Genomic DNA, 14,970 nt, shown 5'->3' with positions numbered 1-14,970 from the left:
ATAACTTATTGTGGCAGCAGAGCTGTTCCAACATGTACAGGGAGTTTATAGGCCACACCTCCCGTGTAGCCTGAAGATACCACTCCCCTCCACGTCTTTCTTCCTTCTCCAAGGTTGCTGTCACTTAATGCTCGAGCACAACTTGGAGGTGCTTCAGCTGCCAGAGTGTCGGTGAGAGTTTGAGATCCAGTGCTCGCCATGACAATGAGGTCCTGGCCCTAGAAGCATGTGGAAGCTTTTGTACCTGTTTTTGACGCTTTGTCAGCTGCTCTGCTGTCAGGCTGAGGCCACAGCTGCTCCTGTCACCCCTCAGAGCTGCAGTCTGGACTGTATCCAGCAGGTAAGCTGGAGGTTGTATCTCCTTCATAGTCAACTGTTAACTCACCTTAATTCAGTAACTTTGTATAATTCGTACAATATGCAGCATCATGTTTTATTTTTTGTTTTGTGACAGATGTTCTCTCAGCCTTTGTTTGAAAAGTAAGAAAAACTCCCGACTAAAGATAATTCACATAACACATTTTTTTAAGAGAATTATTCAGTTTGTCCTGGTTTTAAGAAAAGTTTAGGTCTTCGTTAAGTGGTCGCAAGATAAATCTAAAGAATAGCAAATAAACAACCTGCAGATTGAGTTCCTGCTGCGTAACTGATGAGTTACACAGAAAACGACATCCTCAATTCTTCAAATATAAGATCCAAATTTAGTAGGGAAAAAAATTCATTTTAAACCGTCAAACTGCTGCATGGTTTAAAATCCCAGGTGTCACATTTTATTTCCCGCCCCTTCAGTGGGTATGTTGTTCTCTGTAGTGGAAAGTATGACGTGTACAAGATTTCCTATATTTGTTATCATCTAAGAAACAAATCTTATGTTCCTTTAATGTGTGTGTGTGGTTGTGTGTGTGTGTGTGTGTGTGTGTGTGTGTGTGTGTGTAACCCTGTAATCTTGAACATAAATCAAGTTAGAAATTGAGGGGGGCTTGAGTGGATTTTCTCATGCTATCGTCTCACACTACAAGCTCCAACAGTTTCAATCTGTCCACACTCTCGGTGGATGTCGGAATGTTTTCACTGCGTTATTTAGGTTGGCTGGAGTTACACATACTGGCTGTAAACAGATTATACCGTGATGACTGTGTGGTGTGTATTCACATAATGAACCTATGATTGTTATTATCAGAGAAGGAAATCTGCAGCAGTTACCTTTAGTTTTAGGTGTCACAAGAAGAAGAGGGGAGGGGGGAGTTGTAATGATTTCCCGGCACAAAGATAAATTCATCACCCGCATATGGAGAGATTTTAAATGTGAAAAAGTTTAAAAAGCAAAGGAGGAGAGCATTTGGAGACTTTTCACTGGAGCTTGTGCCACAGAGATTTATGATGCAACTCATTAAAATGGACCCAGTCGTGAGCGATTATCCAAAATGTTGATTTTATTTGAGCCAGATTTGCTGTCAGTAATGCAGTGTTTTTACTTGAAAAGATATTACCCCTGGGTTACCATACCACAGTGAGATGGTTAAACCAAAGGGCCATGCTCACGTATTCCTTTCAATTTTATTTTGATTAATGAAAAGTGGGGCACTCAGTCATCTTGTAGAAATTAGACTTTGATTTTTCTCCAAAACTTAATTTGTGTGGGCTTTTTATATGGATTAAGACTTCCTCCATGTTTGCTCAGCTGGTTTGCTCCAGAAAACGAAGGTTTAGGCTACGCAGACTTTCTACCTAACCTTCCGCACACACGGTTTCTCTTTTATCATCCTATTAGTCATGATCTCTAAAACCTGTAGAGCAAGTCAGCAGTGTAAGAAAGTGATCAAACAATTTTTTAATGACAGAAACACCAACAGCCAGTGCTATATCTGTCTAGGGGCACACCAGACTTTCATTTTCACAGAAGGTGGAGGTAAACAGCTGTTTTATTACAGAGAAACTATAACAAATTCAGTGACCCAGTCACACTTTCACTGCTCCAACAAGTCAAATATGTCCTTCTGTAATTTAGCGTGCTTTGAGTGTGAAGCAGCATTAACTATAATTACACAAACACCCCGTAAAAGCGATGCTTTGGGAAATGCACTGTCCTGCTCTTCATTGATAATGTTCACTCAACAGCAGAGCACAGTGAGTCAACCCTGATCAGTGCCTTCACTACACAGTATGTTGAGAAGCATCCACTGTTTAAACACAAGAACAAGCCGCAGCACATACTGTACAGATGGGAATCAGATTTTACATGGAGAATCTTACAAAAACAAGAACCATATTGTTTGTAATATAGCAACAAGGTTCTCCAAACTTACCATGAAGGGTTGTCAGTGCTGATCCACTGTTTAAGCTGTGATAGGTAACTATGTGCAGATGTTTGGAAATCAAAGCACCTCTGATGATTGTTACTTGAACTCAACTGAACTGAACTGAAGTGGTGCACTACCTTTTTTTATGGCAGGCAAACTGAACATACAATTCTTACAATTCTTACAATACAATTCTTTTCAATTCAATTGTACTTTTACAGCGCCAAATCACACCACACTTACCTCAAGGTGCTTTATATTGTAAGGTAAAGACCCCAAAATAATAAAGAGAAAACACTGAAAACCCCAACAATCACATGACTCCCTATGAGCAAGCACTTTGGCAACAGTGGGGAGGAAAAACTTCCTTTTAACAGGAAGTGTGGCCATTAGCCACGACCGGTTGGGGGTGAGGGGAGATAGACAGGATAAAGACACACTTTGGAAGAGTGCACAGTTGAACGTTTTCAGACTGTCTCTCATGGAAGGCTTTCATAGTGTTGGACAGATACATTTCAGATACGTAAGTTACTGAAACTTAAGCTCTATGAAGAGTAAAGCAAAACTGCCAAAGGATATTAGTTCATTGTTGGGAAGCAGGAATGTGACTTAATTGTTGCTGCTATTAAGTCACATTTTTCCCTTCCCTACTCCTCCTCACTTTTGGCAGCTGAACAGGGATTGTACACAGTCCTGCTTTTCATTATAAAGTTAAAGGGAAGGTCAAATTGAACCTTGTGTGCACAAAACTACGAAAGAGATATAGATGAGTGTGTACAGTTTGACCTCTTTATTTTCTCCTATGCAGGGCGGTCCAGCATGTGAATACTGCAGAATAACCAGGAGTGATGTCAGAAAGGCTCTGGGCTTTAAATCCATGGAAAGGTTTGGAAGTAAGTCAGGTTCAAACATCATACTGCAAATATCTGAGCTCTATCTGAGTTTGAGGTTTGAATGAACTTGGTTCACACCTATTTCCACAGTGCTAAGAATGTGGTTCACCTTGTAATTATTATCTCTGCACAGCATCTGCTTCAACCATCATTTTTTTCTCTCTTTCCTGGTAAACTTCCGACCCTTCCACCTTCCGTGCTCAATCTTTTTCTAATTGTACTGTGATTAATTTCAACATTTAACATGCTAACTTTTGCAGAATTGGCAGAGATGTCCACTCCTTTCAACATTGTCTTCAGTGTTTTCCATTTGTAAATAATATTTCTCTCTGTAGAATGACAGACTAATTACCTCATAACGCTTCTCAGATCAATGGTTGTTTCACTAGGATCATCACCGTTTCAACACCAGTTCCTTCTTGGCACTGCACTAGCACATAGCTGAATGCTTCAGACCAGCAGGTTAGAGGTCAAGCCTTCTGAATGCGATAACTTAAGAATAAGGCAACCCAGTATTTTGACATTCATAACATAGGTGCATCTACTTGGAGGCTGAGGCACTACAGCTGACTGCTGCCAATATGTTTTTTATAACGTAATGACTGGCAGCTGTTGGTCCAACTAGATCCATGTCAACACAAAACTTTGCTTAGCTGTCAGCAAATCTCCATGTAATTTGGTTATTCATGGTCCCCAGAGGATTAATCGGTCTTTTAGCTTTTAAAAGTGCTTTTGAGAAATAGTTTCTTTCTGGAGGTTTTTCAAAGTTTTTCTTTTGGCTGCTTTTACACTCATTTTCACTCAAGTCCCAAGGAATGCTTTTTTGTTTGCTTAGCCACTTCACACTGACCTATGAATCATTCAAGCATAAAAAAGACCCCTAAATCAATGGATGAGTGATTGTTGTAGCTACATGCTACTGAGAATTTTGCAAAGAATCAGTGTTAAAATATATCTTTTTTTCTTTCTTTTTTTCCTTGTTTTTTTTACAACCGGCTTGGCACAAAAACAACAATTTGTTCTCTTTTATTTAGCTGAATCCACAAAAAAAGGTTTAAAAAAATACAAAAATAAAGACAACATAGTTGTATTGCACTCATCCCATAAACAGGCATCGTGTAGAATTTGCACATGTACATGTCAAATAATGTCTAGAAGTATTAAAACTGCAGTACATTTATCAGGATTACTACAGCTAGTGCTTGTCTAATTGATGCTAACACCATGACTAATATTAAATCTGCTTTGTCTAGTCATGTTCCCCACTGCCCGGTCGTTCCAAAGATGAAAATTGTCTGGGTTTGGTAATACATTTTTTTCCTTCCATGGATCGAGTAATACCGCTCAATTTTGTTCCAGTAGTTCAAACAAGAATGAATGTATGCTGATCAAGGTACAGACTTTTGAGGATTATCAAATCCGGCTCATCAAATTACTGGGATTAACTGGGATTCAGGGGGGTTCCAAAATTCACATAAAATAAAAGATAACTGATTAATTACACTAGCAAAAACTCACCATTTAGGCTGTTTTTGTCAGGGATTTTTCAGTTTTCTTCATTCCAAATTTAGCGGCTAGTCGAACGATATTTTGTTGTGGTTCCAAATTTTGGTGACCGTTAAGTTATGTAGAAGTGATGTATGTTGAATGTGACATGTGAAACAAATGCAAATGGTGAACATAACACCATAACACCAAGTCTTGTTCAGATTATCCCCACTGTGATGAAGGAGAGAGGGTTCATGCATGTAGTTGACAAAGCAGGTTTTAAAACATGAACATTGCTCTTTGTACAGCAACAACATGCTGATGGCAGAAATCATTAAGAGCATGTCTACAGATTTAAGTTTGCAATGGTTTAACTGTTATGTACTGCAATCAGCTTTAACATTCATAATTGATTACTTGTATTTCCTCTCTTTACCACTTTAATTAATTAAAAACTGAAGATCGTAATGTTTATATTGTATCTATAAAATACAGTGCATCATAAAATGACTGAAATAAGTGCATAACAATATTTTGTTGCATAAATACCTAACACAGAGTAGGCAATAATCCAGTTTGCCAGCTCTTAACTCTGTTTATCACGTCTAGTTTTCTTGTTTGATTGCTTTTTGAGTTTTGATTTTTCCTTTGTGATCAGACTGAATTCAACCCTCTGCTGGGATCCGGGTAATCCTGATATTCTGGATCAAATAAATTATTTTCCTATTAAAATGTGTTTAATCCAGATTTTAAAAAATAATAATTTTGGATTACCTGATCTTATCCGATCTTGCAATCCTATTTCTCCATTGAACCAGATTTGGATTGGGTCAGTTCAGATAGATTATATTTGAAAAACTGAGGATTGGTCAGAGAATTGTGTTATCTGTCTTTTCCTTTCATTACCGCTGTCAGCTTTATGACCATTGTTTACAATAACATTCCCATCAGCCCAAACTGTAACTATTTGTGGTGCAAATATTACCATCTTAGCATTCCAACCATATTAATTTAAATGTGTTAGCATGTTGGGATTAGCAAGTGCAGCCTCTCAGAGCTATTATTGAAGTATTTTCCTCATTATTCCTCTTCAGGTTGTATTCCATGGCCATGTTTTGAGCTGCTGGGAAATGAAGACCCTAAAATCTGTCAACACTACGTCCAAGCACCAAATGATGTGAAGGTTGAGTTTTTAAATGACTCAAACTCCCAATCTGACACCATCATTGTCTCCTGGAAACCCAGTTACTATGGTAAAATTTGTTTGCTTATTGAGAATATATACCTATCATTTATCATGTCGTATCCTAAGTTTCTAAGTGAAAAGAGTAATTTTTCACTTGGTGGTGGGATATCTATGATTTGTTTTTCTTTATTATTATGAGAGGTTAAAAAAGACATCTGACTTCAATTATGAGACATATGCGAGATGTCTCCAAAATTATTTTTCTTATTGTACTATGTGACTGAGGCACTGACACATGACAACGTCGGAGCCTGATAAAAAAACAAAAGAAAGAACAAACTCTCAGACGTAAACACTCGTACACACAGTGTGCAAGTTTGATGAAGGGTTGTTGCTAATTCTTTGTTTCTTTTGTGTTTGCTGCAGGGATCGCCTTCCTTCGTGGCTTTCAGGTGTCCCTCCAGGCTCTGGGAGGGACTAGCGTTGCCTGTCAGCTCTTTCTCTTCCACCGCAACTTATCCCTCCCAACTTCACATGCTCAACGGGTAGGAAGAGCCCCGCTGGCTTTGGCCTTTGGCTGTGTTATTTTTCCTTTTATTGTGTTAGACCACACAAAGAAAACGTCAAGCTTTTAAAGTTTTGAGTTACAGCTAGTTATGACAATAACTGGCTTCATGTGGATATATTTCCATTTACAAATGTTTTGAGTTACAAGTGGTTTCTAAATTTTTCTCAGTTACATTCCCTTGAACCAGAGCTTAAACAGCATCTTTCAGTTTTGGGGTGAAAACTGCAAAACACTGAATACAGAATAAAACAAAATAATGTTCTGGATGAGATTACGATCAAACATAAAACTGACAACATGTCCTTGGAGGAAACAGTTTAACATTTTATACTAAAGATCATCCAAATGCTGTAAATATGAGGCAGGACATAGAAGACTATTGTTTATAGATGAAGCCTTTTTTTAACAAGCTCGTCCCCAGTGGACTTAAATTATTTACATATATTCAAACCACATGGACACAACAATGAATAGCTCCATTCAATTTTTTTAACTGGTAAGTCTCAAAGAATGAAAAAGCAGCAACACTACTGACAGTAACAACAACATGTAACTAGCTTCTTTTTACTTCTTCTTGACGAAGAATCGCTCTTTCACACTAAAGTTCCCCTGTGCGATATTGCCTAAAATTTAAATAAAAACACAATGCAATGATTTGCAAACAAGGAAAAACATAAAAAATCTGAACTGAGTAAACAGTTGGAGGAACATTAGGTTAACTGGCAACAGGTCAGTAATATTATTGGGTATAAAAAGAGGTTCTTAGAGAGGCAAAGTGTCTCAGAAGTAAAGATGAGCAGAAGTTCACTGATCTGGAAAAAGGCAGCATCTACAAATTCCTCTTTCAGAATAGTTTCAGTTTTAAATTGAGAAGATTAAATATCTCATCTACAGTACACAATTTAATCTAAAGATTCTGAGAATCTGAAAAAATCTCAGTAAGTAGGGGACAAGGCTGAAATTTCCGGACCCTCATGGACCCTCTTGGGTGACGTTGCATTAAAAACAGACACGATTCTGTCATTGAAATCCCTGCATGAGCTCAGGAGCACAGGAACCATCGTCTGTGATCACAGTTCACTGCCCCAAACCATATATGAAGTGTATAATGTGCCCATGCTATTCTGCAGGTGTACAAGTCAGACCCGTTCCCCGGCCTCTCCCTTGGATCCCAGTATGCTGTTACTGTCATGGCTCTGCCAGTGCCTGAGGAGTGGGAGAGGTTCTACCGCAGTGAGATCTTCTCTACACGATGTAAGATGCTGTTTGGTGACCTTTATTATTTAAATCTGCCTTTTTAGTTTTGGTCCAACTTCAGTGAATAGCATTATCATAAATTTACATATTTTGCCACCAATCAGCTCTGCTATTCTGTCAACACTGCATTAAATCAATATTTAGAGTAACATGTGCTTCATGTTCTTGCAGCATGTGCAGAGAAGAATGGCTTTGAGCAGTGTAAAAATGGTGAGAAAACTTATTTTCATGTGAAGTCCAGTCTGTGACAGTCTTTCTCCAAAGATCTGCTTTATTCATGACATTATGTTATTGTTATGGTCTGGTTACAGACTGGTACCCTAAACATATTGAGGTTCAGCAGGAAGGCAGTGCCATCACTGTGACCTTTAACTTGGCTCCTCCAAATCTGGGAATAAGAAGCTACTTCTCGCTGTGTTACATAAATGGCAGGAAAAAATACACCGACATAATACCGGTAAGTAATTTCCTGTGCTGCACCTTTGTTTCATTCAGTGCCTTTTATTTATTTTTAGATATTTCTGATCATTTAGGTTCTCTTTATAAATGTAACAAGCATTAATTTCATCATCTTAGGATCTGACTACAAATAAAACTCACCATAGCTATCAGCTGAGCGACCTTCAAGAAGGAACCAATTACACCTGTGAGGTAAAAGAATTATGACTAACACTGTTTATAGTATATGTGGACATAAGTATAACTGCTTTCCACCAAAAGACTTGGTTGATGAATAAACTTGAATACTTGAATGGACTTTGTGTTTATTGACTTTTTCCCCCAAATCTTTTTACCACATGTGTGGATTTCATCAGAAAATAGTTTGCTCATCAGTCATATTGCGCGAGGTGATGACATTGTAGGTCTTTTCATATTCTTTTACTGCCTTTTAACTAACCGTTCAATTTTTATGGACAGCAGCTTTCCTGTTTTTGTGCACTTTCATTGTTCTCTTTCCCAGAAACAGCTAACTTTGTCTGATACAACAGCTCAACCCCCCCCCCCCCACACACACACACATACACACACATAATCAAAGTTAGCAAATAAGTGGTTGTGAAATGCATATACGAAGATCACACATTGTGACCACCTGCCTAATATTGTGTTAATCTCCTTTTGCTGCCAAAACAGCCCTGACCCATCGAAGCATGGACTTTATTACCACTCCTGAATGTGTGCTTTGGTATCTGGCTTGCATGCATGGCTTGATTGGATTAGGGTATTTAGAGGCCAGTTCAACACCTCAAACTTGTTGTTGTGCTCCTTAAACCATTCCTGAAGCATTTTTGCTTTGTGGCAGGGTGCATTATCCTGCTGAAAGAGCCCCACAGCTATTAGGGAACACCGTTTCTATGAAAGCATATACATGTTCTGCAATAATTCTTAGGTACACTACCAGTCAAAAGTTTGGACACACCTTCTGATTTAATGGTTTTTATTTATTTTAATGACTATTTACATTGTAGATTCTCACTGAAGACATCAAAACTATCAATGAACACATATGGAATCATTTAGTAAACAAAAAAGTGTGAAGTAACTCAAAACATGTTTTAGATTTTAGTTTTTTTTTTTTTTAAATAGGCTCCCTTTATTACTTTGCACACTCTTGGCATTCCCCTCGATTAGCTTCATGAGGTAGTCACCTGAAATGGTTTTCCAAGAGTCTTGAAGGAGTTCCCGGAGATGCACTTGTTGGCCCTTTTGCCTTCACTCTGCAGTCTATCTCACCCCAAGGTGCGGTAAGCTGAACACAGCTTCAACCGTCTGTTTGTTGGAAAATAGTAACGCGACCGCACCGCATTTTCTTGTTAGTAACAGTAATGCCGTTGTAACGATAGAAATACTAATTAGTTAGATTACTCGTTACTGAAAAAAGTAACGCCGTCATTCGTATCACTGATTGTAACGCTTGATGGGTTTTGCGACTGCACTCGGGGACACATTCAAAGTTTTTGCAATTTTCTGGACTGACTGACCTTCATTTCTTAAAGTAATGACGGCCTGTTCTTTCTCTTTACTTAGCCGATTAGTTCTTGCCATAACACAAATTCTAACAGTTGTCAGATAGGGCTGCCAGCAGGCAAGAAATTCCACAAATGAACCCTGATGAGGCACAGCTGTGAGGTGAAAACCATTTCAGGAGACTACATCATGAAGCTTGAGAGAAGGGTTTAGCCAGCAGAACCAGGCTCAGGGAGGGGCGGGGCCATCTGCTGCGACCGGTTGGGGTGAGAGAAGGAAGACAGGATAAAAGACATGCTGTGGAAGAGAGACAGAGGTTAATAACGGATAAGATTCAATGCAGAGAGGTCTGTTAATACATAGTGAGAGAGAAAGGTGACTGGAAAGGAAAAACTCAATGCATCATGGGAATCCCCCGGCAGCCTATGTCTATTGCAGCATAACTAAGGGAGGATTCAGGATCACCTGGTCCAGCCCTAACTATATGCTTTAGCAAAAAAAAAAAGTTTTAAGCCTAATCTTAAAAGTAGAGATAGTGTCTGTCTCCTGAATCCAAACTGGAAGCTGGTTCCACAGAAGAGAGGCCTAAAAACTGAAGTCTCTCCCTCCCATTCTACTTTTAAATACTCTAGGAACAACAAGTAGGCCTGCAGAGCGAGAGCGAAGTGCTCTAATAGGGTGATATGGTACTACAAGGTCATTAAGATAAGATGGGGCCTGATTATTTAAGACCTTGTATGTGAGGAGCAGGATTTTGAATTCAATTCTGGATTTAACAGGAAGCCAATGAAGGGAAGCCAAAACAGGAGAAATCTGCTCTCTCTTTCTAGTCCCTGTCAGCACTCTTGCTGCAGCATTTTGGATTAGCTGAAGGCTTTTCAGTGAGTTTTTTGGACATCCTGATAATAATGAATTACAGTAGTCCAGCCTGGAAGTAATAAATGCATGAACTCGTTTTTCAGCGTCACTCTGAGACAGGATATTTCTAATTTTAGAGATGTTGCGCAAATGGAAGAACGCAGTCTTACATATTTGTTTAATATGTGCATTGAAGGACATATCCTGGTCAAAAATGACTCCAAGGTTCCTCACAGTGTTACTGGAGGCCAAGGTAATGCCATCCAGAGTAAGAAGCTGGTTAGATACCATATTTCTAAGCTTTTCAGGGCCGAGTACAATAACCTCAGTTTTATCTGAATTAAGAAGCAGAAAGTTAGCGGCCATCCAGGTCTTTATGTCTTTAAGACATTCCTGCAGTTTAACTAATTGGTGTGTGTTATCTGGCTTCATGGACAGATAGAGCTGGGTGTCATCGGCATAACAGTGAAAATGTATGCTATGTCTTCTAATGATACTGCCTAAGGGAAGCATGTATAATGTAAACAGAATTGGTCCTAGCACTGAACCCTGTGGAACTCCATAATTAACCTCAGTGTGTGAAGAGGACTCTCCATTTACATGAACAAACTGGAGTCTATTAGATAGATATGATACAAACCACTGCAGTGCAGTACCTGTAATACCTACAGCATGTTCTAATCGCTCTAATAGGATATTATGGTCGACAGTATCGAATGCTGCACTAAGGTCTAGCAGGACAAGCACAGAGATGAGTCCACTGTCAGAGGCCATAAGAAGATCATTTGTAACCTTCACTAAAGCTGTTTCTGTGCTGTGATGAGCTCTGAAACCTGACTGAAACTCTTCAAATAAACCATTCCGCTGCAGATGATCTGTTAGCTGTTTGACAACTACTCTTTCAAGGATTTTTGATATGAAAGGAAGGTTGGAGATTGGCCTATAATTAGCTAAGACTGCTGGGTCTAGAGATGGCTTTTTGAGTAAAGGTTTAACTACAGCTAGCTTGAAACGCCTGTGGTACATAGCTGATTATTAGAGATGGGTTGATCATATTTAAGATCGAAGAATAGATTAATGGCAGGACTTCTTTGAGCAGTTTTGTAGGAATGGGGTCTAAAAGACAGGTTGATGGTTTGGAGGAAGTAATTATTGAAGTTAACTCAGAAAGATCAATTAGAGAAAAAGAGTCTAACTTAACATCAATGGTACTAAGAGTAGCTGTAGATAATATTACATCTGTGGGATGATTACTGGTAATTTTTTCTCTAATGATAAAAATTTTATTTGTGAAGAAGTTCATGAAGTCATTACTAGGTAACGTTAAAGGGATTGTTGGCTCAAAAGAGCTCTGACTTTTTGTCAGCCTGGCTACAGTGCTGAAGAGAAACCTGGGGTTGTTCTTATTTTCTTCAATCAGTGATGAATAGTAAGATGTTCTGGCTTTGCGGAGGGCTTTCTTATAAAGCAGCAAACTATTTCTCCAGGCTAAATGATGATCCTCTAAATTTGTGACACGCCATTTCCTCTCCAGATTACGAGAGGAAATCTGGAGAATTATTTGGCAAAGTTGCTCAAATCCTTATTTGCTCAAATCCTAAGTTGCTCAAATCCTTATTTGGCAAAGTTGCTCAAATCCTTGGGCTTGCCTAATCTTCCTGCTCCTAACACATTAACTTAGAGGACAAAATGTTCACTTGCTCTTCACTTGCTCAGTCAGATATGTACTTTCATGCTTCACCTATTTGACTTTTTTCCACAGATTGCAGCTAATGAAGTGGATGCAGTTAGGAAAATGTTCAATGTTCATGTCGTGCACACTCAGAAAGGTAAGGAAAGCTGTTTTGTTGCTGCATATTCACACAATTACTATGTCACAGTGTGTACAAAGCTTTCTGTACTTTTAGTTGTAAAGTTATATCTCCTGAACCATATGCAGGTTTCTTGCATGCATGCACAAATTTCTCAAGAACTATCACTGGACATGAAAAATGTGTATTCCCCAATGGCAAGCAGTTACTGGCTTTCACTAGGTGAAGGTGCGGCAGCAAGCAACCCTCCTAATTGTTTTGGTCGCAAGATTTCCACCCTTGTGTAGATGACGCCGACTTCTGTGCAAAATAGGAAACACATTAATGCTACTTTGTTAGTTATACTTGTTATACGTATTTCGCTGTCTGTTTGTTACTGATACACACTTGTGGCCAATGCAATAAGTCTTTTTATTTTAACTATTCTAATACTTTGAAAAGCAGTGGGATAATCCACTAAACTGTCTCAAGAAATAATTCAAACTTTGGTGTTATCAGAAGATGCCTCTCCACGCTCTGTCACTCCCTCCTTGGCTTTTGTCCTTCCTCTGAGTCTGGTCGCGGTAGCCGTACTTGGAGGCTGTCTGGCTATTGTCATTAGGAGGAGGACCAAGCTGCAGATGAAGAAATTTGACATACAACTAGGTGCAAAAACAACCCAGACATGTCATGTAAAATCAGTATTTGAACCACTGCCAGTTATTACGTTTATACATTTTCATTTAGTATCTCTAATCCATCTGCTCCTTTCCCCAGCAGCACATGAAAATGTTTTGTTTTTTTAATCATCAGATATCATCAACAAACACGAGGAAGTTGGGAATCAGGAAGAATTGGTATCACTGCGCAAAAACAGGCTGACCCCTCCTCGTCTTCTGATTTGCTACAGCAGCCATGAGGGCCCCGCTCATGTCAAAGCTGTCATGCAGTTAGGTGTTTTCATACAGCAGCACATGGCCACTCAGGTACAGTTTTACATTTTATCTCTTAACTTGCAGCACATTTTGTAAGGGCAGTTTTGGCAAGATTTTGCCAAAGTGTTCGTTAGTATGAGATGCATTTAATAAGAGAAAGAGATGGGATTCGGTTTATATTAACAAAGTCTTCCCACTTATTTTTCTTCAAAGGTGTGTCTGGATCTTTGGGACTCTCTGAGCGTGGCTGAGGAAGGCAGCATGGCCTGGCACTGCCGGCAGATCCGGGAAAGTGACTTTGTCTTGGTGATGTGCTCTAGGGGCTTTAACCAAAGACCCAAGCCAGAGGATGATGATGGTGATGAAGATCAGGCCTACAGCTCTGATGCAATCATCCAGCTTATTGGTGCAGAGGTGGGCCGAGCCAAAGCCTGGGGCCAGGACCTGTCCAAATACATGGCAGCCATTTTCGAGTACTCAGAGGAGACAGACATTCCCACTGAACTGAGGCTCATTTCTCACTATGTACTGACAAGTGACTTACCACTGCTCTTCTCCCACCTCCATGGAGTGGCCCTGCACAGGCCTGGGGCTTACCTTAAGATAGACCACATCTCAGAGAAAGGCTTTGCCAAGGTGCCAGCTGGAGCTGCTCTGCAGTGGGCTATCTATGAGGCTGGAATGGCATTGGAGGGAAAAGGACAGCACTCTCTGGAAGAAGGGGACTAGATAGTGAAGAAGGGACTTACACACCCTCAGTTAATGATAGTTCTCAGCTCGATATGTGATAGTTGAATGAAACTGTGAGTTTACACCTCAAACGTGAGGAGTGGATCTACACCTGTGCCTCAGCACACACTATGACCTCTGCAATGCCTTAATATGCAACTTAATATGCACCCAGTATTATGTGTCCTGGCCAAAAAGATATTTTCTCAAATAAATATTTTCAGTCAATTTTCTTGCAGTATTGTGTAATAGGTTCCATGAATACATCAGCTATTAATCTTATTATCAAGCTTACTCTGTAAGACTGTTTATTTTGAAGTTGAATTTTAAATATTGTAAACAAGCAACTTTACAGCCATGCTTCACGTGTCTGTGTACATCTCTGCGTACAAATGGAAATCAAAGCTTCATGTCATTTAAACATATGAATAAATGTCTTGTCTTGTATATTACATTATATTTGTGTAAAATAATACAATTTATTTACATCGAAAATTTTAATAAAATAAAAAAGTTTCAAATAATGCCATTTTATTGCGACTTGTTTTTTGTTTGTTTTTTAACATTTTGCTGGTGCTGTAAGTCCTCAGCTTGTCTTTGATCAGAAACAGTCTTGGTTAAATATTGGCTCATACACACACTGTATTAAAAACAGGGGGAAATTTTATATCGTCAATCACTGTTCCATTTTTCTGAATATAAACTTTACAAGACAGACCATAATTGAAGATTATCTGTTTATTACCAAATGTCAGCAGCGTAACTAACAGCTCACTTGTTGGAATAGGTCAACAAAAGGCTGGAAAAGTCAAGTGACACTAAAATGAAACAGCTGGAGGAACAATTTGCAACTAATATGGTTAAATGGCAACAGTTTACGATATGAGTTTACAAAAGAAGCCAGATGTGAACAAAATCCAGATCACTGTTGTCTAATTTTGGCCAGAGTTCATTTGAAATAGACTGAGACGAGGTGGAAAACTGTTCTGTGGTCAGAC

General features: G+C 39.1%; 1 protein-coding gene across 2 annotated transcripts; it reads left to right on the top strand.

The window, feature by feature from the left end:
* The first annotated feature begins 121 nt into the window (after window positions 1–121).
* On the top strand, window positions 122–14,490 carry LOC147305330 (interleukin-17 receptor D). Of its 2 annotated transcripts, none has more exons than XM_086278307.1 (12): window positions 122–340; window positions 3,109–3,193; window positions 5,776–5,934; window positions 6,294–6,412; window positions 7,566–7,689; window positions 7,864–7,902; window positions 8,004–8,149; window positions 8,269–8,343; window positions 12,281–12,347; window positions 12,831–12,974; window positions 13,122–13,294; window positions 13,457–14,490. In XM_086278307.1, exons 1-12 carry the CDS (start codon window positions 227–229, stop codon window positions 13,970–13,972), a joined length of 1,761 nt encoding a protein of 586 aa, XP_086134433.1. In that variant the 5' UTR covers window positions 122–226; the 3' UTR covers window positions 13,973–14,490. The 2 variants fall into 2 exon arrangements, with proteins under 2 accessions (XP_086134433.1, XP_086134432.1); XM_086278306.1 differs by having other exon boundaries at window positions 12,828–12,974.
* Window positions 14,491–14,970: the final 480 nt, after the last annotated feature.

Source organism: Aulonocara sp. 'chitande type north' Nkhata Bay, linkage group LG20, assembly GCF_057382095.1.
Source record: "Aulonocara sp. 'chitande type north' Nkhata Bay isolate Kocher_YH1m ecotype deep benthic linkage group LG20, A_spYH_male_GT1.1, whole genome shotgun sequence".
NCBI classification, from domain to species: Eukaryota; Metazoa; Chordata; class Actinopteri; order Cichliformes; family Cichlidae; genus Aulonocara; species Aulonocara sp. 'chitande type north' Nkhata Bay.
Note: the sequence above shows the minus strand (reverse complement) of the source record. Positions and strands in the feature narration are given on the sequence as shown.